Source organism: Narcine bancroftii, chromosome 5 (assembly GCF_036971445.1).
Source record: "Narcine bancroftii isolate sNarBan1 chromosome 5, sNarBan1.hap1, whole genome shotgun sequence".
In the NCBI taxonomy this organism is placed as follows: Eukaryota; Metazoa; Chordata; class Chondrichthyes; order Torpediniformes; family Narcinidae; genus Narcine; species Narcine bancroftii.
The window spans coordinates 235,823,065-235,843,545 of NC_091473.1; the positions used below are offsets into that span (position 1 = coordinate 235,823,065).

The 20,481-nt window shown below is 41.0% G+C and overlaps 1 protein-coding gene across 3 annotated transcripts in view; it reads right to left on the minus strand.

The window, feature by feature from the left end:
* LOC138765055 (gametogenetin-binding protein 1-like) overlaps positions 1-20,481 on the minus strand; it is a 77,350-nt gene that overhangs the window by 25,917 nt on the left and 30,952 nt on the right. For 2 of the 3 annotated variants that reach the window (XM_069941715.1, XM_069941711.1), the window contains one exon: positions 17,069-19,443. The exons of the other annotated variant lie outside the window; for it this stretch is intronic. In XM_069941715.1, coding sequence (XP_069797816.1) covers positions 19,393-19,443 — 51 coding nt within the window. In that variant the 3' untranslated portion in view covers positions 17,069-19,392. Of the gene's footprint in view, positions 1-17,068; positions 19,444-20,481 lie in introns of those variants that run through there. 3 annotated transcript variants of the gene reach the window in all.

Sequence of the window (20,481 nt, forward strand, 5' to 3'; positions counted from 1 at the left end):
TTTAAAATGACACATTCCTATCTTAAAGGCTATTTCATGTGTGCTATCTGTGTTTGCGATTTTCATTGACATGAATTCCAGCTGCTTTGATTGCAGTTAATATATTATGAAATCATAAACCTTTTCTTAATATCACATTGTAAAAATACAGAGGCTCACAATAAATTAAGTTGTAAATAATTTGCTGCTATTTGGCTTCTTAATGCTAATAATTCATCTGCTTCATATAATCACTTAAATCTACTTACATCATCATTGAAAAAACTGAACATTGTTTAACATGTATTCCGCTTTGGAATGATAACTATTTCTTCAGATTTACCAGTCTTATTTTAATACAGATTGTAATCATTTCATCATGGAGGGAAAGAGATACAGTATCATAATTTTTCACTGTAAGAGAAGATATAACCATATAACATATAACAATTACAGCACGGAAACAGGCCAATTTGCCCCTTCTAGTCCGCACTGATCCAAGTACTCTCCTCTAATCCCACTTACCAGCACTCTGCCCATATCCCTCCATCGCCCTCCCATCCATATACTTATCCAACTCTTTCTTAAATGACAAAATTGACCCTGCTGTTGCAATATATATATTGCAACAATCACACACACACACACACACACACACACACACACACACACACACACACACACACACACACACACACACACACACACACACACACACACACACACACACACACGTTATATTTAAAACAAAATTAAGAAGACACTTGTTTTTATATGTAACATACTTCAAATATTGATTTAAATGGCTTTGTGAATTTAATCATTTTCTAGGTGACCAGTTTGTGAATTGTTGTTTTAAGAAAATTCATCTAGCTCTCCATGGTCATTTTATTCCCCACAAAAATCTTTCAAGAAGAGTTTAAACCTTGAGCATTTTTACCAAATGAGAGGGATTTGCAGATTCATTTTATGGACTGAACTAGTCAATCTTAGCTACAATTTCATAACTTTGTAGTGAACATAAATCATAAGGCATTACAGGTAACAACTATTCCCTGAAGAGTTTACAAATGGACTTTTTTCATCACCTCACAGTCTGCAGAAAAAAATTTCCATATGTTGAATGAAAATGTTTGAGGACCTCACCTCACCATGTCTAAAATAAAATTTGCCTTGAAATTATATCTTTTGTTTTGATGTTGCATAATTTGACAACTTTTTATCAGCTTGAGAAAATGGATTTTAGTGTCACATTATCTGGGTGTTAGACACAATAATGTAAAACAATTATTTTCTCTAATAGGAATATACTGCAGTTAGCAGCAATTTATACATATGGGATTTCCATGAATATTTCTTTTCCAAATGTGCACTTTGCTTTGTGATTCTAACAAGATTATAACATGACAATAGATTCAGATGTATAAAAATTCTCCTGAGTTATGCAAATATTTGTCCACTGGTCTTTGGCTTGGCTTCGCGGACGAAGATTTATGGAGGGGTAAAGTCCACGTCAGCTGCAGGCTCGTTTGTGGCTGACAAGTCCGATGCGGGACAGGCAGACACGGTTGCAGCGGTTACAGGGGAAAATTGGTTGGTTGGGGTTGGGTGTTGGGTTTTTTCCTCCTTTGTCTTTTGTCAGTGAGGTGGGCTCTGCGGTCTTCTTCAAAGGAGGTTGCTGCCCGCCGAACTGTGAGGCACCAAGATGCACGGTTTGAGGCGATATCAGCCCACTGGCGGTGGTCAATGTGGCAGGCACTGGTAGATACATTATAAAGTGTCATTAAGTCAAAAAATAGTTATTCTCCTGCATCTGGAAGTCATCTTCACTCACTGAGAAATCTGATTTATTATGACATGGACATGACTGTGGTTAATAATCTGTTTTGCCTGTATAATCCTTCTGGAGAATTTGTTCAACATTTAATTTAATGTGTCAACTTTTATAATATTAACTTGTTAACTTTGTTTAATCATTTCTAAGGGAGCAGATGTCACTGGCAAAATATATTTATTGCCCATCCTTGAGAAGGTGGTCGTGATCGTTCTTCGCCAACCTTTGCCACCTATTAGAGTAGCAGCGAGATGTCAGTGATAAAAATATAATGAATGATAATGAAAATATAATCCAAAAAATAGATCCAGCGCACAAAAGCTGCAACATATGATGGATCAAGTATGTCGATGTTGGGTACTTTGGAAGAAGAGGATTAGCACCAAAAGTAAAAGCACACAGGAATAGCGGAGGAACTCAACCAGTCTCACAGAGTCCAAAGGAGGTAAAGATATATTACCGATATTTCAGGCCTGAGCCCTTCTTTAATGTATAATCAAGAAGTGAGCATTGTAAAAAATAAAGACTGGAGAGAGAGAGAGAAAAGGGGAAGAATGGGAGAGGAAGGAGTGTAGACAAAATGTATTGATTGGATATGATAAGAGGAAAGGTGAGAATTGCTTTTGTCTCTGTGAAAAGAGACAGAGGGAAAAGGGAAGAGAGAAAGGGACAGAACTAGAGGAAAGGAGATGGGGGGTGAAGATGATTTTTTTTAATGGAAGACGGAGTAGTTATTGTTAATGCCATCCAATTGGTGGGGGCCTAGATGGAAGATAATGTGTTGTTCCTTCAATTTGCTGGTCGTCTCAGTTGGGTAGTGCATGAGACCATGGGAAAACACGTTGACAAGGGAATTGGATGGGAAATTGAAATGAGTGGCTGCTAAGAGATCGGATACTGTGGCGGACAGAGCCGAGTTACTCAACAAAGTGATCTCCCAGTCTGCGCATATCAAAATATAGATGACACTTTCCTTATTCTAATACCCTAATTTCAAAGTATCATCTTCCAAAGCGTGAGCTGTGATATCCCAAATTTAGATCTCTTTAATTCAATAAATCTAACTCTGTGGCTGTTACTTTATTTAGTTTTAATTTGTTGATAGAATGGATAAACATTTTGCATTGCTTCGCCACAAGACGTTCATAACTGTGAATAACAAAGCATTTGCTGTATAATAGAGATACAAATATACATATATACATATATATATATATATATATATATATATAGAGAGAGAGAGAGAGAGAGAGAGAGAGAGAGAGAGAGAGACAGACAGACAAAAGGTACATAAAGATACAAAAAGAGATATAAAAAATTCCAAAAAAAATAAAAATTTCTCGTGCTCATGCTTCCTTCACATCTTGTAGATATATCACATCATAGTCACTATGGTTACACTACAAACAATAGTTGTCTTCAAGAGACAGGCACAAAATTAACTAAGAATCAAAAACACAAGGCTTTAACTTTACATTGCAGTCACTAATTATTATATTGGACATTAACGGCTAATATATAATAATTACTATTGCAGATGCACAAAGTAAATATAGTAAGTATAAGATTAAAAATCAAAACTTTCAGCTTCCTGTAAAAGATAGATTTTAGTAATAGGTCTATTTAAGTAACCAGTCTTGGTTTTAATCCTCACTTGCCGAATGAGTCCTTTCTTGTCTGGAACTGTATCCACAATTTTCCCCAGCAATCAAGAATTTTTTGGTGAGGAATCATCCATGATAATTACAATATCTCCACATACAAAATTGCATTTAGCTTTAGACTAGTGGTTCTCAACCTTTTTTTTTACCCACTCACATACCACTTTAAGTATTCCCTGTGCCTAGGTGCTCTGTGATAAGTAAGGGATTGCTTAAGATGGTACGTGGGTGGAAGGAAAATGTTTGAAAACCACTGTTTTAATTGTACCTAATTGACTCATTATGTGCACTGTTCAGAACTCCCAAAGAAATGGGCCAATGACAATTTTTCTCAAACAAAATATTTCAGTAACAATTAGGTCTAGAGCAGTGGTATTCAACCTTCCATTCCCACTCACATACCATCTTAAGCAATCCCTTACATAGAACACATTCAGACAAACAAAACATATGCAGGTCAAAATAAATAAATATAAATAAATAAATAACCAGAACTTAATGGAACCAAAAATCTCATCCTGACCTCTGTTACAGAAGCTTCCAAGTACTCTCTAGAGCAGGGGTGTCAAACTCAAATTCACGGAGGGCCAAAATTAAAAAGTCGAGGGCCGAACTAAATATTTATTGAAAATTTTCAACAACATCTGCATGTTTTCTCTTCTTTCAACATATGTAATGTTAAACTTTAGGATATAACTTTAGGAGGATAATGTTACAGGTCAGGAGTAGGTAGCTCAAGTTCACCCTTTGCTTGACCTGAGGGAAACATATTTGGTCCCTGTGGAGATGTAGTCAGCATTCACAGGCTGTGTCCATTTTGGCCTGCATCAGGACTCAGCATTTCCTGCTCACTCCTCAGGCTCTAGGCCTCTATTCACCCTCAACCCACCATCCCTCTACCTGACCAGTCCTTTACCCAACCTCTACTCACCCCTCACTCCACTCGCTCTGCCTCTACCCACCCCATCCTATACACGCCCCTCTACTGCCTCTCCCCTCAACCTGTTCCTCCCTCTACCCGTCTCTCACCCTCTAATCACCCCTCCCCTACTCGCCCTGCCCCTCCCCTTTTACCTCTTCCCTATCCACCCCTCCTTCTACTCATCCCTCCCTCTAACTGCCCCTCGCACCACCATAACTTCCCCTGCCCATTACTCCTCACCTACACCCTCTGCCCACCCCTGCTTACCCACCCACTCAGGCCCAGCATGCTGCCGATCAGCCTTTGTGGACAGCCACCATCTCTCTCTTCACGTGCAGGGCCGAACCAGCCATCCCTGGGGTCTGCGCGGGTGCAAGCACTGAAGGCCGTGGCGACCGGGAGAAGTGCGCTCGCGCTGTGGAAGGCCGTCCGGTGCCAGTCGCGCGGGGCTCGCGCTGCCCGGGGGCCGTGCGCAGCCTGCCATGCCCGTCGCGCCGACAGGAAATCACAGGCGCTCGCCCATCCGCCGCACCGCTCGACAAGTGGGAGAAGTGACTGGTTGTGCGGGGAGCCTTCCAACTGGCTTGCCGGCTGATGACATCGACAGACTTCTCGTTACAATTTCTCGTGTTGCAATGGGGAAGGATGTGCAATGAAGGGGGAGGATGGTGGGGGTGACATTACCAAAAAACAGCATCAGCTCTCGCTGCAGGGCAGGCCACCTCTAATACATTTTTTTAAATGATCTTGCGGGCCAAATATAATTATATCGCGGGCCAGAGTTTGACATGTGTGCTCTAGAGCCTTTATTCGATTTGTTTATGATATCTTGAATTTTTAGATGGAAAGCTTAATACCTCAAAGTGAACCTTGAATATATTTTGACTACATTAGAATTCAATGCAAACAAAAGGAGTATTAAATCCAAGCTGTTTTAGAATTCAACAAAATTTAACCCAAGTTGAAAGGAAACTCTGGAATGTGGTAATCCCCGCTGTTGTTGGACTCACAATTATGCTTTCCTGACACATATCACACAAGATGCAATGGTAGGTGTAGTGATTATTTTACTGGACTGGAAGGTGGGAATGAATGATCCAGATAAGTGAGTTCAAATCCCATAACCGTGCATGAAAGAGTTAACAATTGAATGCAGCAATGGTTGACTGGACAGTGAAACAAGAAAATCAGGAGATGTGCTGGGGTTCATGGTCCACTGTTCTTGCACTGGCTGATTATTCATTAAAATTAAAAAGATTTCAATGAATTCTTTGAGGGGTAGCATAGTTAGTGTAGTTGTTACTCCAACATTATTACAGTGCTGGCGACCAGGGTTCAAGTGCAGCGCTGTCTACATTCTCCCCTTGACTGTGCGGGTCTCCTCAGGGTGTTTCGGTTTCCTCCCAATCTCTAAATCATACAGGCCGTGTAGGTTAATTGGTGTACTTGGACAGCACAGGCTCATGGGCCAGGAGGGCCTGTTACCCTTCTGTATCTCTAAAAAAAAAATTTAAATCCCAGTTTTTAGTCATTTTTGTTTTTGTGTCTTCAAAATGCCTCATCACATATTTTGTTCATGCTGACAAATTTATCAGTCAACAGCAACTGAGCTTTGGCAACATTTGCTAGTTCTCGGCCAATAAATCTTGGACATACTCTCGCTACTTGCTAGTAAACATTCATTCGTCATTCTTTGTCTCCCCCTAAAGGACACCAGGAGACTACCTTCAGTGTGTGAATTCAACATCATTAAAAATAGTGGATATCCTGTGGCAACTTTTATTTGAGCTACCTGACAAAAAAATTTCAGAGCATTCTTTACCAAAAGTGGACATGTACTCCTGATCTCATTTGCAGAATTTTACAAAATTGACTCTGTGTTTTGTAGGCATATATAATAACATCAAAGGCATTATTTGCCTTGGCGAGTCTGTTGTCTATCTCGTTGTCGATCCTTGCATCCGATGAAATGGTGCAGCCGAGATAGGTAAACTGGTTGACCGTTTTGAGTTTTGTGTGCCAAGGCAAATAGCGCCTTTGGAAGACTACACAAAAGAGTCTGGAAAAGCAACCAACTGAAAAACTTCACAAAGATTAGCGAATACAGAGCCGTTGTCATACCCACAGTCCTGTTCGGCTCCAAATCATGGGTCCTCTACCGGCAGCACCTACGGCTCCTAGAACGCTTCCACCAGCGTTGTCTCCGCTCCATCCTCAACATTCATTGGAACGACTTCATCTCCAACATCGAAGTACTCGAGATGGCAGAGGCCGACAGCATCGAATCCACGCTGCTGAAGATCCAACTGCGCTGGGTAGGTCACGTCTCCAGAATGAAGGACCATCTCCTTCCCAAGATCGTGTTATATGGCGAGCTCTCCACTGGCCACCGAGACAGAGGTGCACCAAAGAAGAGGTACAAGGACTGCCTAAAGAAATCTCTTGGTGCCTGCCACATTGACCACCGCCAGTGGGCTGATATCGCCTCAAACCGTGCATCTTGGTGCCTCACAGTTCGGCGGGCAGTAACCTCCTTTGAAGAAGTCCGCAGAGCCCACCTCACTGACAAAAGACAAAGGAGGAAAAACCCAACACCCAACCCCAACCAACCAATTTTCCCTTGCAACCGCTGCAACCGTGTCTGCCTGTCCCGCATCGGACTTGTCAGCCACAAACGAGCCTGCAGCTGACGTGGACATTACCCCTCCATAAATCTTCGTCCACGAAGTCAAGCCAAAGAAAGAAAGAATAGCATTAAAATGGATACTCCAAGCTATTAGACATTTAGAGGCAGGGAGCTGACGGAGTCCATCCATCCATTTCTTCAGGTCAAGTAAGACTCCTGGAAGATTTGAACATGGCTCTGTGGGACTGGAATGGCCCAGATCTGCTGGAAGAATACAAAGCTATGCTTTTGGCAGACAGCACGTCAGACTTCATGAAGAAGGGCATGATCTTCAAACAGAAGAGGGGGGAAGGATGATATCAGGAAATGGTGACCCATATCATTGTAAATTTCTCTGCCCTGAGGCAGGTAATCCACTCAGACCAAACCAGGGAGCAAGGTTTCTGACAGCCTCATGCTGCTCAGGGATACCATTGCCTACATGCACAACAGGGTGGTGGACACATGCCTGGTAAGCTTAGAGTAGGAGAAAGCCATTGATTGGATATCGCACACATACATGATGGATGTGCTCTCCAAAATGAGTTTGGGGAAGGATTCTGGAATTGGATTAAACTGCTCTACACAGACATCTGAAGTGCAGTCCAAATCATTCGGTGTGAAACAGATACCTTCCCCGTTAAGTCTGGAGTTAGGCAATGTTGCTCACTTGCCCCAGTCCTATTTGTGTGCAGCCTAGAGCACTTTGTCAAATCCATCAGGAAAGATGAGAGGATAAAAGGAGTGACTTTGTCAGATAATGGAGGCACTCAGGTCAAGGCCTCTGATTACATGGACAATGTCACTGTCTTTTGATCAGACACATGATCAGTCCAGAAAATGATCAGCACCTGCAGCCAGTTTGAGTCGACATTGGGTGCTAGGGTAAACCAGAAAACAATAGTGAGGCAGTGCTTTTTGATAACTGGCTGACCAGTCCACCATCCCCTTCACAGTCAGATCTGACTACCTGAAAGTGTTGGAAATCTGGTTTTGAAGGGCCGAGGCATGCAAGAAGAATTGGTGGGAGAGGATCACTAGGTCCACCAGAAATTGGGTCTATGGACCCAGCACTCCTTTTCTATAATGGGGAAGAACCTGGTCATCAGGTACAAAGTGCTCTCAGGACTGCTGTACATGACGTAGACATGAGCCACCCCCCCCCCCCCCCACCCATTCATCCACCCTTGTGGTTTTCTTGTCCATATGGCAATCCAAAATGGAAAGGGTCCAAATGGTCACCATAAACAAGTCATCAGACAATGGGGGTGAAGGCATACCCAATATAGTCCTCAACCTGATGACCACCTTCATGTGTGACTGCATCTGGCTGTGCGTGGAATTAATGTACAAGGACACCAATTGTCGCTATGTGCTGAGGTTCTACCTGTCCCAGAAGTTGCGAAGGATGGGCCTGACGCCAAATGTTTCAAACAGCTGGACTGTGCCACACCACCATGGAAAGGTTTTTTTTTTCAGACAAACACCTTTGACTACAAGGTGATCAGACAATGGTCAGCACGGAATGTCCCACAGAAATTGAGAGACGATGACTCAATGGACTTGGTAGGGCAGATCAGGTCATCTAACAGAATGCCTCATCTCTAGGGCTCACAAACAAGCACCAGGACTTGGCCTGGCTGGGGGTGAGAGGAGCCCTCCCAGTCAGATCTTTCCTGTACAACCGGAACATCACTGACCATGCATGTGGACCTCACGATGTCTGCCTGAAAGTGGTGGAGATCTGGTTTTGAGGGGCCGAGGCATGCAAGAAGAATTGGTGGGAGAGGATCACAAGGTCCACCAGAAAGTGGAAATAGTTGCCCATCTCTTTGCTGAATGACCAAGGATCTTGGTCACAGTTTATCCCCAGCAGCAGCGTGACAGAGGACTCTCTGATCTACAGGCTGGTTTTGGGGATGCACATAGAGTCAGACATCCAAAACTGCTGAAGGACCATCAACTCAGTGAAAGACACCCTTTGGTCTGCCTGAAATCTGTTGGCCTTTCAGAATGTGGAGATGTCGGTCCAGGAATGCTGTGGACTGGCACATTCCAGGCTGCAGCAGTACGTACTGAGGGACGCACTGAGGCTTGGTGCAGGCATCGTGAGGGTGCTGTGCGCAAGGACCACTCTTATTACTGGGCATTGAGTGGCTGAGTTAGAGGGGAAATCCTTCAAATAACAAAGGGGGGAAGAAGCGACCAGGTACAACAGGGGTGAAAGTGGTGGAAATAGAATCATATGTAACAATGCACAGTGATGGGAATGTATCTGTATGAAAGTAAGGGTGGGAACAGACTCTGAACAGTTTTTCTTTAGTAAATAATTTATTGGAATAAAGTCTACTTTTGGGAAAAAAAAATAGAGGCTACTCTATTGCAGTGGATATGAAAGGCCCACATCCAGCTCTGGTCAAATCAGGAAACCAATGCAAGGCCTGTGTCGGTGACCCTTGCATTGATTGACTTCTCCAATTTCCGTTGACCCCGACACCCATCTCTCTCTCTCTCTCTGTCTCTACACTGTTTCCCTTCCTCCAGCACCCCATCCCTTCCTTCTCCTATCACAGAGCTACCCTACTTAGCCCTGTGCCTTCTCCCCCCCTTCTCCCACCCCCCCTTCTCCCACCCCCCCCTTCTCAGCTTCATTCTCTTCTGCACTCCCACCTGTATCATCCTATTGCCTCTTACCTATTCTCCTCCGCGCACACCCCCCCTCCCGCCCACCCCGTGCTTTTTTATTCAGGCATCTACCTGTTTATCTGGATTCCTGACAAAGGACTCAGGCCCGAAATGTTCCTTACCTTTTACTTCCTTTGGATGTTGCATAACCTGATGAGTTTTTTCAGCACATTTGTGTATTGCATTTGACCCCAGTATTTGCAGATTTACCTATTTAACTCCACTTGCATTGTTGTTGGATCAGGTCCGTGACCAGAGAGTCCAGTTCTTGAAACAACTCTCCCTTTAAATACTTATCCTCTTTGCTGCAGGTCTCCATTGAACACCTGCCATTGGTGTCTTCCAGCATGTTCCTGTATAAATGACTATCAAACAGTGGCACTCACATCAACAGTGATGAAGTGTTTTGAAAGGCTGGTGTTGAGGCATATCAGCTCCTGTCTGAGCATCGACATGGATCCGTTCCAATTCACCTACTGTAATAACAGGGTTACGACGGATGCCATCTCACTGACTCTGCATAACGCTCTGGAACACCTGGACAGCAAAGATGCATATATCAGGATGCTCTCTACTGACTACAATTTGGCATTCAACTTCATCATCCCCTCAAAATAGATCAGTAAACTCCAAGACCTGGGACTCAACACCCACTGGGTAATTAGATCCTGGATTTCCTCACCTTCAAACCACAATCAGTGAGGATCAGTAAGAATGTCTCCTCCACAATCTACATCAGTACCGGAGCACCACATCCTGCTTCAAATTATCTTCAAATGTGTTCTTAGCCCCTTGATCTTCTCACTTTACACCTATGTCTGTGTGACATGGTACAACAACACCATCTACAAATTTGCAGATGATACCATGGTAGTTGGTTGTAAAAAAGGGAGCTGAGTCAGCATACAGGGTGGAGGTTGAAAACTTGGCTGAATGGTGCACCAGCAACAACTTCACACTCAATGTCACCAAAACCAAGGAGCTGATTATTGATATCAGGAAGGGAGAACCAGAGGTAGACAATCCAGTGATCATTGGGGGATCAGAGGTGGAGAGGGTAAGCAAATTCAAGTTCTTGGGAGTCACTATCTCAGAGGATCTTTCCTGGACCCAACACACTAATGGCATCATGAAGAAAGCACGTCAGCATCTCTACTTCTTCGGGAGTTTGCAGACATCAGTAACCCTGGCAAATTTCTACAGATAGTGTACTGACTGACTGCAAAACGGTCTGGTATGGGTCATCAATGCCCTTGAGCATAAAGCCCTGCAAAATGTAGTGGGCATAGCCCAGGATATCATGGGTAAAACCCTCCCCACCATCGAGAGCATCTCCAGGTAACGCTGCCATTGGAGAGCAGCAGCAATCATCAAGGATCCACAAAACCCAGCATGCTCTCTGTTCTCATTGCTACCATCAGATGAGATACAGTTTAGGTGCCACAAGTCTAGCACCACCAGGTTCAGGAACAGCTGCTACCCATTTTCCATCAGACTCCTCAACGACAAACTCCATCAGGGACTCATCTAAGGACTCTTACTTTTACACTTCATTGATTTTTTTTCTCTCTGTATAGCACAGTTTGTTTATATTTTGTTATTGTTAACATGTGCATGTTGAGTACATTTTTTTTTGTACTACCAATAAGAGATACTTCTGCCTTGCCCACAGGAAAAAAAGAATCTTAGGGTTTTCTTTGATGTACTCTGTCAAAAATCTGAAATCTCTAATCTGAAATCTGAAACCTGCACTAAACTTCTTAATTTCAAACACACATCCCCCCCAACTTATTACCACAACTCCCTCAATCCTGACCCAGCAGTCAACGGTGACCAATCTTTCATCCAGTACTCCCACCCTGCAAGTTCTGAAACCTTCCATCCCTCAAATCACTCTTATGTCACCACCTCTGATTGACCATCGCTTCACCAATTCACTTCAAAATAACAATGGTGGTGGCCATGGGCATAATAAATATGTCAAGCTTATTGTGTACAGGTCAATACTCTGGATCTCATGTCTGATATGTTTTCCAGTGAATGCCCCCAGTAACAAACATTACCAATCCACAAATGATCCACCTTTTCCATCACAACAATCAAGAGGCAGTGTTCCATAATAAAGAAACAAACAAGTTTTCAAAATTAACTAAAAAAATAGCTTTCATTTGCAATATCTTTGTATCAAACGGATCATTCAAGAGAGAAACACATTACTCAATTATGGCAACTTTATGCAACAAACAGGTGAAGCAGAATTATTATTTAAAATATAATTAGATGTTTATATTTGTCAGTCTCTATACATGAAGCTCACCAATTTATTTTTAAGAGCCAAGAGATTAGTTACCACCTATTTAAATATAAGATTAGCATTTTGAGACCAGCACAGAGCTTGTTGGTCCTATATTAAATTTAAAATGTTTATATTTAGACACAGCACAGTAACAGGGCCTTTCAGCCCACAAGCCCGTGCTGCCCAATGACTTCCAATTGACCTACAACCCCCGTAGGTTTTTGAAAGGTGGGAGGAAACCAGAGCACCCGGTGACACCCATGCAGACATGGGAGAATGTACAAACTCCTTACAGACAGTGCGAGATATGAATCCTGGTCATTGGCTAACCACTACATTAACCATGACACCCTAAACATCACATTGATGAGTGAGGTTGAATCAGACAAGGGGGAGAAGTTAAATTGAACCAGTTTATGCCATTAAAATAAGCAAATCTACCTTAATTTCATTGCCTAAAAATCCAATTGCATATGTTATGGCATTAAACAACTGGAAATATTTTTTCCAGAGTGTGACACAGTAACAACCATTTCTAAAGTGTTGTGCATCACTTGGAAAATTTGAATGGCATTTTCTTTTATTGTTGAATTTCTGACCTGTTTTCCTGGGCTTTGCTCTTTTTGGGGCATTTTTGGGGAAGTCAGATCATGTTGTCCCAGAGGTGTTCATTGTGTTGGGCACTCAATGTATATCCTGGTCTACAAGATTATGAAAGGCATAGATAAGGTAGACAGCCAGCACTCCCCCCCCCCCCCCCCCGCCATTAAACTCCAGAGGACATCTGTACAAAGTGAAGGGAGGAAAGTTTAGAGAAGACATCAGGGACAAGTATTTTAAAGCGAGTTTTTGGTGCTTGGAATACATTGCTGGGATAGTGGTGGATTTAGTGTACTGTAGAAAATATGTGTATAGTTTGAAGTTCCAGTAGTTAACATACTGTCGGACTCTGGCTTTACCCTCCCCTCAATTTGGTCTATGTGTCGTCTGAGTCCAGCGTGGTCATTGAATGAAGTGATAGGAGAAGGTATTCAGTTTCACAATCAGTTTATTACATAGCACAAGAATAAAGCTTAACAGAGCTCTGGTTCAGTCGTTAGTTCATAGGTCACCGGCTCAGTGAGCTATTCCCCAAGACTGACTCTTACCGTCCAGTCTCTTCTGTTTATATAGATCAACATTGTTACACTCAACAAAAGTTGGCTTTCTTTGATAGGCTCCTTGCCTAAGATTTATCTCAAGCAATTTCCTGCTCTGCAATGATCTATGGTGTAGACCTCCAATCTTAATCCCCAAGGCCAGAACATTCTGTTGTTTTAATCAACACCTTCCATATACCCTTATGACTCCTCATTCCTATGCAAGTGGTTTATTTATTTTATTTGTCTCTGACATTCTCAGTCATGGTACTCTTATCACTTATCCTTGCAATACACTTATCTTCCTGTCCCTGGCCTGTTTCAGAATAAATCACTGTCCCTATGGTTCCTCCATCCTCATCCTGTCTAACTCCTCCTATCTGCCATCCTGTTAATCCCCTGTGTGTTTTTGATGTTTTCTCTCTGGTCTTGTGCTTTACAATTAGCAGTGTAACCTTGGGGATGAAAGTATTCTCTCTCTTTGTATTTGGAGGCAGCAAATTCTACACATACTATAATCAGCCAACTTTTCTACATACTGTGGCTGTTACTTAATATTTCCCTTAAACTGTATAATTGAAGTAAATAGTAAATTGTTACATAGTAATGGATTAATGAATACATAATGAATAGTACATAGGCATATTTTCCATGATTACTTAACCCCTTGGTTCCAACAATACACAGTCAAAAGAACATAACTTCATAGAGGGAGATCTAAAGCTCAAGTGGTTTTTCAGATAGCACATAGATCAAGTGGTGGTCGTCACATTCCAAGATGGTTCAATCGTAGCTGTACAGAACTTACATTTTACCATATACGGTTATGGTGGTGTTACGGAGTCCAGAGGACCCCAAAAGCCAGGAGCAAAAGATATGCACCACAACACAGGGTTACTTAAACAAAAGTAGTTTTTAATTATATTTGAACAAGAAAACAGAATTAAACTTTAACTTATTACTATCAACTTACTTAACCTACTTAATCCCCCCTCTAATACTAAGCACTGGTGTGTGTAATGTATAGTTAAGATTAGAAAAGTTCTTGGGATCACAGTCCAATCTCACTGGTTGCAGGCAATTCTTGTACTGTGCACAGATGTTAGCATTAACCAAGTTCACCAGTCTTGGGTGCTTAAGAGGCAAATGGTTACCACTCAGGAGGGTTCTTGCTGGTTTTCAGAGATTCCTTTTCCAGGACATCTGCAACTGATTCCTTCTCAATCAGTCTTGCTGACGAAACTTGCCCCCTTCAGGATTCTCCAGATTATCCTCTTTCTTTCAGGTCACCTTTCAGACTGCCAGCTACTTTCTCCTTTGGCCAGGCAGCCTTTCAAAGTTTGCCCACTTTGTCCTTCTGGAACTGATTTCTGTGTCTCTCCTCTCTGTTTCACTCCCTCCCTATCTGAGAGCAAAACTGTTCTTCCCTGCCTGCAAAGATCACATCCTCTCCCAGGCAAGCTGTATTCTGCAACTTTGTTGCTTTCTACAAAAAGCATTCTGCAAAAGTCCTGCAAAGATACTGTGTTTTAAAATGTTTGTATGCAACCTGCTCTAACAATTCCTCCCAAACCACCTCTGTCACAGTGGACATTCCTTGGGTACTAATTATGCAACAGATTATTGACAGATCATCAACATAAAACAATGAGGTTAAAGATTTACCATAATTGCATAGTCACAAGAAACTTATATCAGCATGGATGCTGACATAGAATACTGGAACAATAGGGGCATTTAAGGGACTCTTAGACAAGCACATGGATGAAAGAAAAATAGAAGAAAAATAGGGAGGGTTTTAGGTCAGCACCACATAGTGGGCCAAAGGGCTGTACTGTAGTATGTTCTATGATCTTAAAATTGTTGCATAAATCTAGCATAAATGTAAAAAAAAATTCAACTGCATCCTTTTGATTCCTTCCCTGGCCCTGCATTAAAACAACATCCCCATTACTTCCCTGGTATCCAAGTGTACCATCCTTCACTCTCTATTCTCTGTCTCCCAAACTATCAATGCATCATAAGAACGTAAGAAATAGGAGTAGGAGTTGGCCATCCGGCCCATCAAGCCTGCTCTGCCATTGAATAAGTTCATGGCTGATCTGATCATTGACTCAACTCCACTTTCCTGCCTTTTCCCCATATCCCTTAAACCCTTTTTTAATGTAAAAATCTACATTACTGAGCTTTAAATATCTTTAAGTAGCTTCAACTGTTTCCCTGGGTAGAGAATTCCATAGATTCACCACTCTCTGGGAAAAAACAGTTTTTCCTCATCTTCTTCTTAAATCTACTCCCCTGAATCTTGAGGCTGTGCCCCTTAGTTCTGATCTCACCTACCAGTGAAAAAAAAATCCTACCTCTGTCTTATCCACCCCTTTCATAATTTTTTTATAAGATTGCCTCTCATTCTTCTGAATTCGAGTGAGTGTAATCCCAGGTGATTTAGTCTCCACTCTACCACAAGTCTCAAACTTTCCTCAACTCTGATGTCCTCAGTTTCCCAACCTCTCACAGTGTACAATATCATCGCCTCCGATTACTCACTCGGTTATAATAATTTCCCAGTGACCTTCTTCTTTCAACACATAATACAGTCCAAAAGAACTGCTCATAGTTAAGTCATAGAAGATCTCATGAGTTAATGTGCAATGGACAAAACTGATACCAAAAAATATTGCCTGAAATTTGGACTCCATGTTTTATTTGGTGAGCTAAGCATGTGTTACATGTTGTGCAAACACCCAGTGTGAGCCCTCACAACTGCAATTCTTCACCTTAAAGGAGAGAGAGAGAGAGAGAGAGAGAGAGAGAGAGAGAGAGAATGAAGACTTTCAAAGAGCTGTGAACGAGATGGAGGCTAGAAAGGAGGGCTCTATAACAAAAGGAGTTGGATGCTGTGTTACCTGCAGGGTTTCTACAGCACATTTGTTCATTGTGCCACCCACACAGGAGAGTGGATCTGGTAGATGCAGCCTCTTACATGTGTTGAGGAGATCATACTCTGTTTACATTCTGAGGAACCACTACTGACCCAAGAGAAAGTGCATTTGCCAGTTCTGCTCTCTAACAAAAGGTTTTGTTGTGCTTTTTGATTTGATCCTCAACATACACCTCAAGTAGCATCTCAACTAATCTATACCATTTGGAATCTTCAGTGTTTTGGTTGCAGCAATCTTCTGTTTTGCTCTGCAGAGTATTTGGAGGGTTCACATGTTTCTCCCTGAAAGAGGCATACATGATGTGGGAAAAAATAAGGGGAATGGAGTAATAAGAGAAGCAGGAAGACGGTGATAATAACGAAGGACATAGTGCATCATAATACCAGTCATCCTGTAGGATCACCTGAGAGATTGGCGAAGTGAAGGACGAACAGATTGGGTTAGAGAGATGATTATCACAGGACTTACACGACATTAGCAGGATGCAATTGAGCACCTGATGTCTGGAGTAGGGGTCCATTGGGTGTAATGGCTTTCACATTTTTTAGGCAACTCCCTTTCTCCAGATGTGTCACCTACATATAACCCAGCAAACTTTCCAGTCTTCAGAGAGGCATTTACTGCAAGTAGTGGGTGGTGATCCATTTTTTTTTAACCTCCCGCAAGCCACCAAACACCTGTCACAGAGAACTCAGACATGATTTCCTGACATGCCAGATGTAGATATACAGTGAGTTAGTTGGTGCATGATCAGGTCTGCAAGTTATGACTGGAAGTGGCCAGACCAATTTATCAATGGACATGATTTCAATCAGAAAAGATCACTGACAGTGAGAGATTAAATTGTTTTCTTGCATAAAAAGTAGGAATCCAATTTCTTGGCTTCCATTTAGTAAGATGGATTTATGTGTTAATATTTATAGATACAATGAAAGGTTGTCAACACAGGGAAAAGTCATATTTATTTCAGAAACAGCAGATTTTCAAACATTTTGGGGATAAGAGCCACAAGCATTTCTGAACAAAATACTGAGATTGAATTCAATGAAACTGAGACTGGTCTCAAATGTAATTAATACAACAAAAAGAAAAGTCAGTTGCAATGAGAATAATTCCCTCGCAAAGCATGGAAATACAAACATCAAACACTTTTTTAACCCTTTTTTTTTGGCTTCATTCAATGTACTTGAGTAATGTGACTTCGGGAGACAAACAAGCGTACCCGTGCTGAACCTAATCCAACAAGGGATTATTGAATGGGACAAAATATCTAACTGCAATCCCCAAAAAAAGCATAACCACATTTTTTTTTGAGTTGGAGTGTTCATTTTTGTCTTCATTTGGATTCTCTGTGAGGATATCTTCCACCATGCAGTACCAATTCCTGCCATTTAGAGTCAGTAGTGAACTTACTGTGTTCAAAACATTTCATGAAGGAAGTTTACCAAATGAATGGCTGTAAAGGAGGGAAGTCTTTGAGATACATTCACCATTAATGTCTCCAAGAGGTACAATTATTTAAATCTGAATCTGTAAATATATCACAAGCACTTTGACTGCATCCCTTTTTGTATATGTTAAAAAATCATCCTGCTTTCATTTCATTGAAAGATTCTCTTTGGACAGGCAGATCATTTCCTCTTGATCTAAAGGAATATTTTCAATATCAGTCTGGATTTTTAAAGTCAGAGGTAAAGAATGAAACATATCACTTGAGCAGCCTTTTAACGAGGTCTGATATGTAAAAATATGAAGGGGGGAAAAATTAACAAAAACATGCTTGTGATGTTCTAATGACCTTGAGAGATTCAAAGACATCATGAGTCCCACATAAATTGCTACCATACTGAACTCATTAAGTAGCTGCCAACAACTTTCAATACTCCTCTGTAAACTTTGCAATATTACTGAGTTTTGCAATAGGCATAATCGTATCCTTTCTTAAGTGGCATCATAACTCAGTGACCAGCTGTCATTAACATTCACCTCAAGTTAAATGCTGTCATTCTATTTTTGGGATCTTGGCAAAGTCGATACAACTCATGGAGGACTGAGTCAGCTACAGAGCGACTTCTTGCTGAATTACAGCTCGAGATCCATTGCATCTGTACTAAGTCACAAATGTTGAATTATTGCATTAATTTATTTATTATCATGTATAGATAGAGGTGAAATACAGCCATATAGCGATGGAAGATGAACATGCAGCAAATGGATTTCGATGTATTGCATATGAATGAAAAACTGCAGTCCTTTCCGTTTATTTCAAGGATAAAGCTAATGGATAACTAAACAAACTCAACGGTTTCATGTTCCAGTACTAGCTCCATTTCGCCACTCAGATCAAACAAGTACTGCTGGGTGGGCTGTCATTTACAGTCTATGGATACCCTCAAATTAAAAACATGTCTGCAAGTAGTGCACTATTAAAGAGCAAATAGTTAAGTGTGTCTGGAATACAAGCAAAGAGTGCCATCAATTCCAAGTTTTAAAATAACTGCAAATATTTGCTTCACTGTTTCCTGATTTAGTTGTGGCATGCTGCAGAATTGTATCACAAGATACTTTTAAACATGGACTCCTTAATAAAGAGTAGGATTCATTCTGCATGGCACACCCTTTGTATCCCATGGACATTAAAACCTGCGAAGTACACAAATGCAGTTATTTCTATTGTCCTCATAAGGGGATCAGTATTGTACTCAAAATTATGAATTTGCCCACAATCACTGCTGCTTTCTTATATCCAGTAAAATATGATTTTCCTCTTGATTGATCTATTTTGACTGAATTTGCCATTACAAGCTTGGTATCCCCTTGCAACAATTCATCTTCCGTAAAGCCGAAGCATTCTTTAAAGGAGGTTTCTTTTTTCATCTGATGAATGAGAGAACCTGAGCAAAATTTGAAAATTTTGCAAGAGTTTATTTTGAGGCTGAACTATAACCTGAAAATAGTGTGCTCTGAGAAAATTTTTAATGGTAAAACATTTGACTGGATTTAAAAAAAAAACGACTAACAGGCATGCAATCTGAATTCCATTATAATGTGTGGAGAATGGATAAGTTTGGATCGGGCATCCATTTTATGCCGTGCCTGATTCATTGGTCCAAAGATGTAAAATGGACATTTCATCCAAACGTATTCTATTCCCATTAGGTCACCTAGCTGATATTTGAATGCAACTATATTTAAATTAAGATGATATTTATTCAATATGTTCACTCTTCTTTTACTTTGGGAACAATTATTCTGATTTTTTTCCCATTCTAATGCCAAGATTTGCTTCCATGTATATCTTTCTCCTCAAGAAGCAGAACCTAAAGAAAAGAAAATTAACATTACAGAGTACATAGTGTCCCTTGATAACACTGGACAACAAAAATTTTGCTTCCTGAACACTTCTGAGTGTATTTTATGGATTTTGCGCTGCTGATTACAGAAATCGCCTTAAAAATTTCCTGTCACGTAAGATATAAGATATATCTTATAGATATATCTTTAAGATATATTTTGTGATTTCCTGTCCCACTTTTAACACACTTCAAGCATACGAAACTATGAAGTGCCACGTCATTGAAAATTCATTTTTCTGCCCTCGCACTTGGCGCATGTCACCATCCCCTCTGATCTTGGCGCAGTCGGTGACGAACAGGGCGAGAGGCTTCACCAGGGACATTTTGCGGCCATGGAAAAGTGGTATCGTGGCAAATACTGGCCGACTATTGTTGAGAGGCCTCGGATGCTGAGTACAAATGAAAATCAGCGGCAAGACATTTTCAGCTCAGTTAAACTAACGCAAAATGTGTCAGTATCATTATGCGATTAAGAAAACTAAATTCAATAAAAGTTAATTTAATGTTTCTCCTACTTCCACTTCCTGCATGATACAGCAAATCTGAAATTATTTTTGTGTCCATCTTGAAGTTGTCTATTATAAACCCCCTTTTTTTTCAGGAAGCAAACCTTTCTGGAAAAAAAAATTGTTGTCCAGTGTGATGTTTCATATATTCATTCCACAAAGCATTCTAATTATATTAACTGAAAGGGTACACTTACAGAAAGTAAATGGATTCAAATCATAACGTCATTCAATTGCTTCATTACTCACTAGAAATGCTTGAAAAATAATTCAATGCATTCATACTGTTTTCATCCTTGGTCATTAAATTTGCAGCGTATTTACTTGTATTATAAAGGGCATCTCATTGGTTGTCAGTTTCTTTTCATCTTCTGGAATAAGGTAGATGTGGTCACAAAGACACAAACACCAAAAGGGCATTGATTTCCATACCCCATAATCTTTCATGTCTCCATTTAATCTCTTTAATGCTGTGGAATTACCAGATTATTCTAAT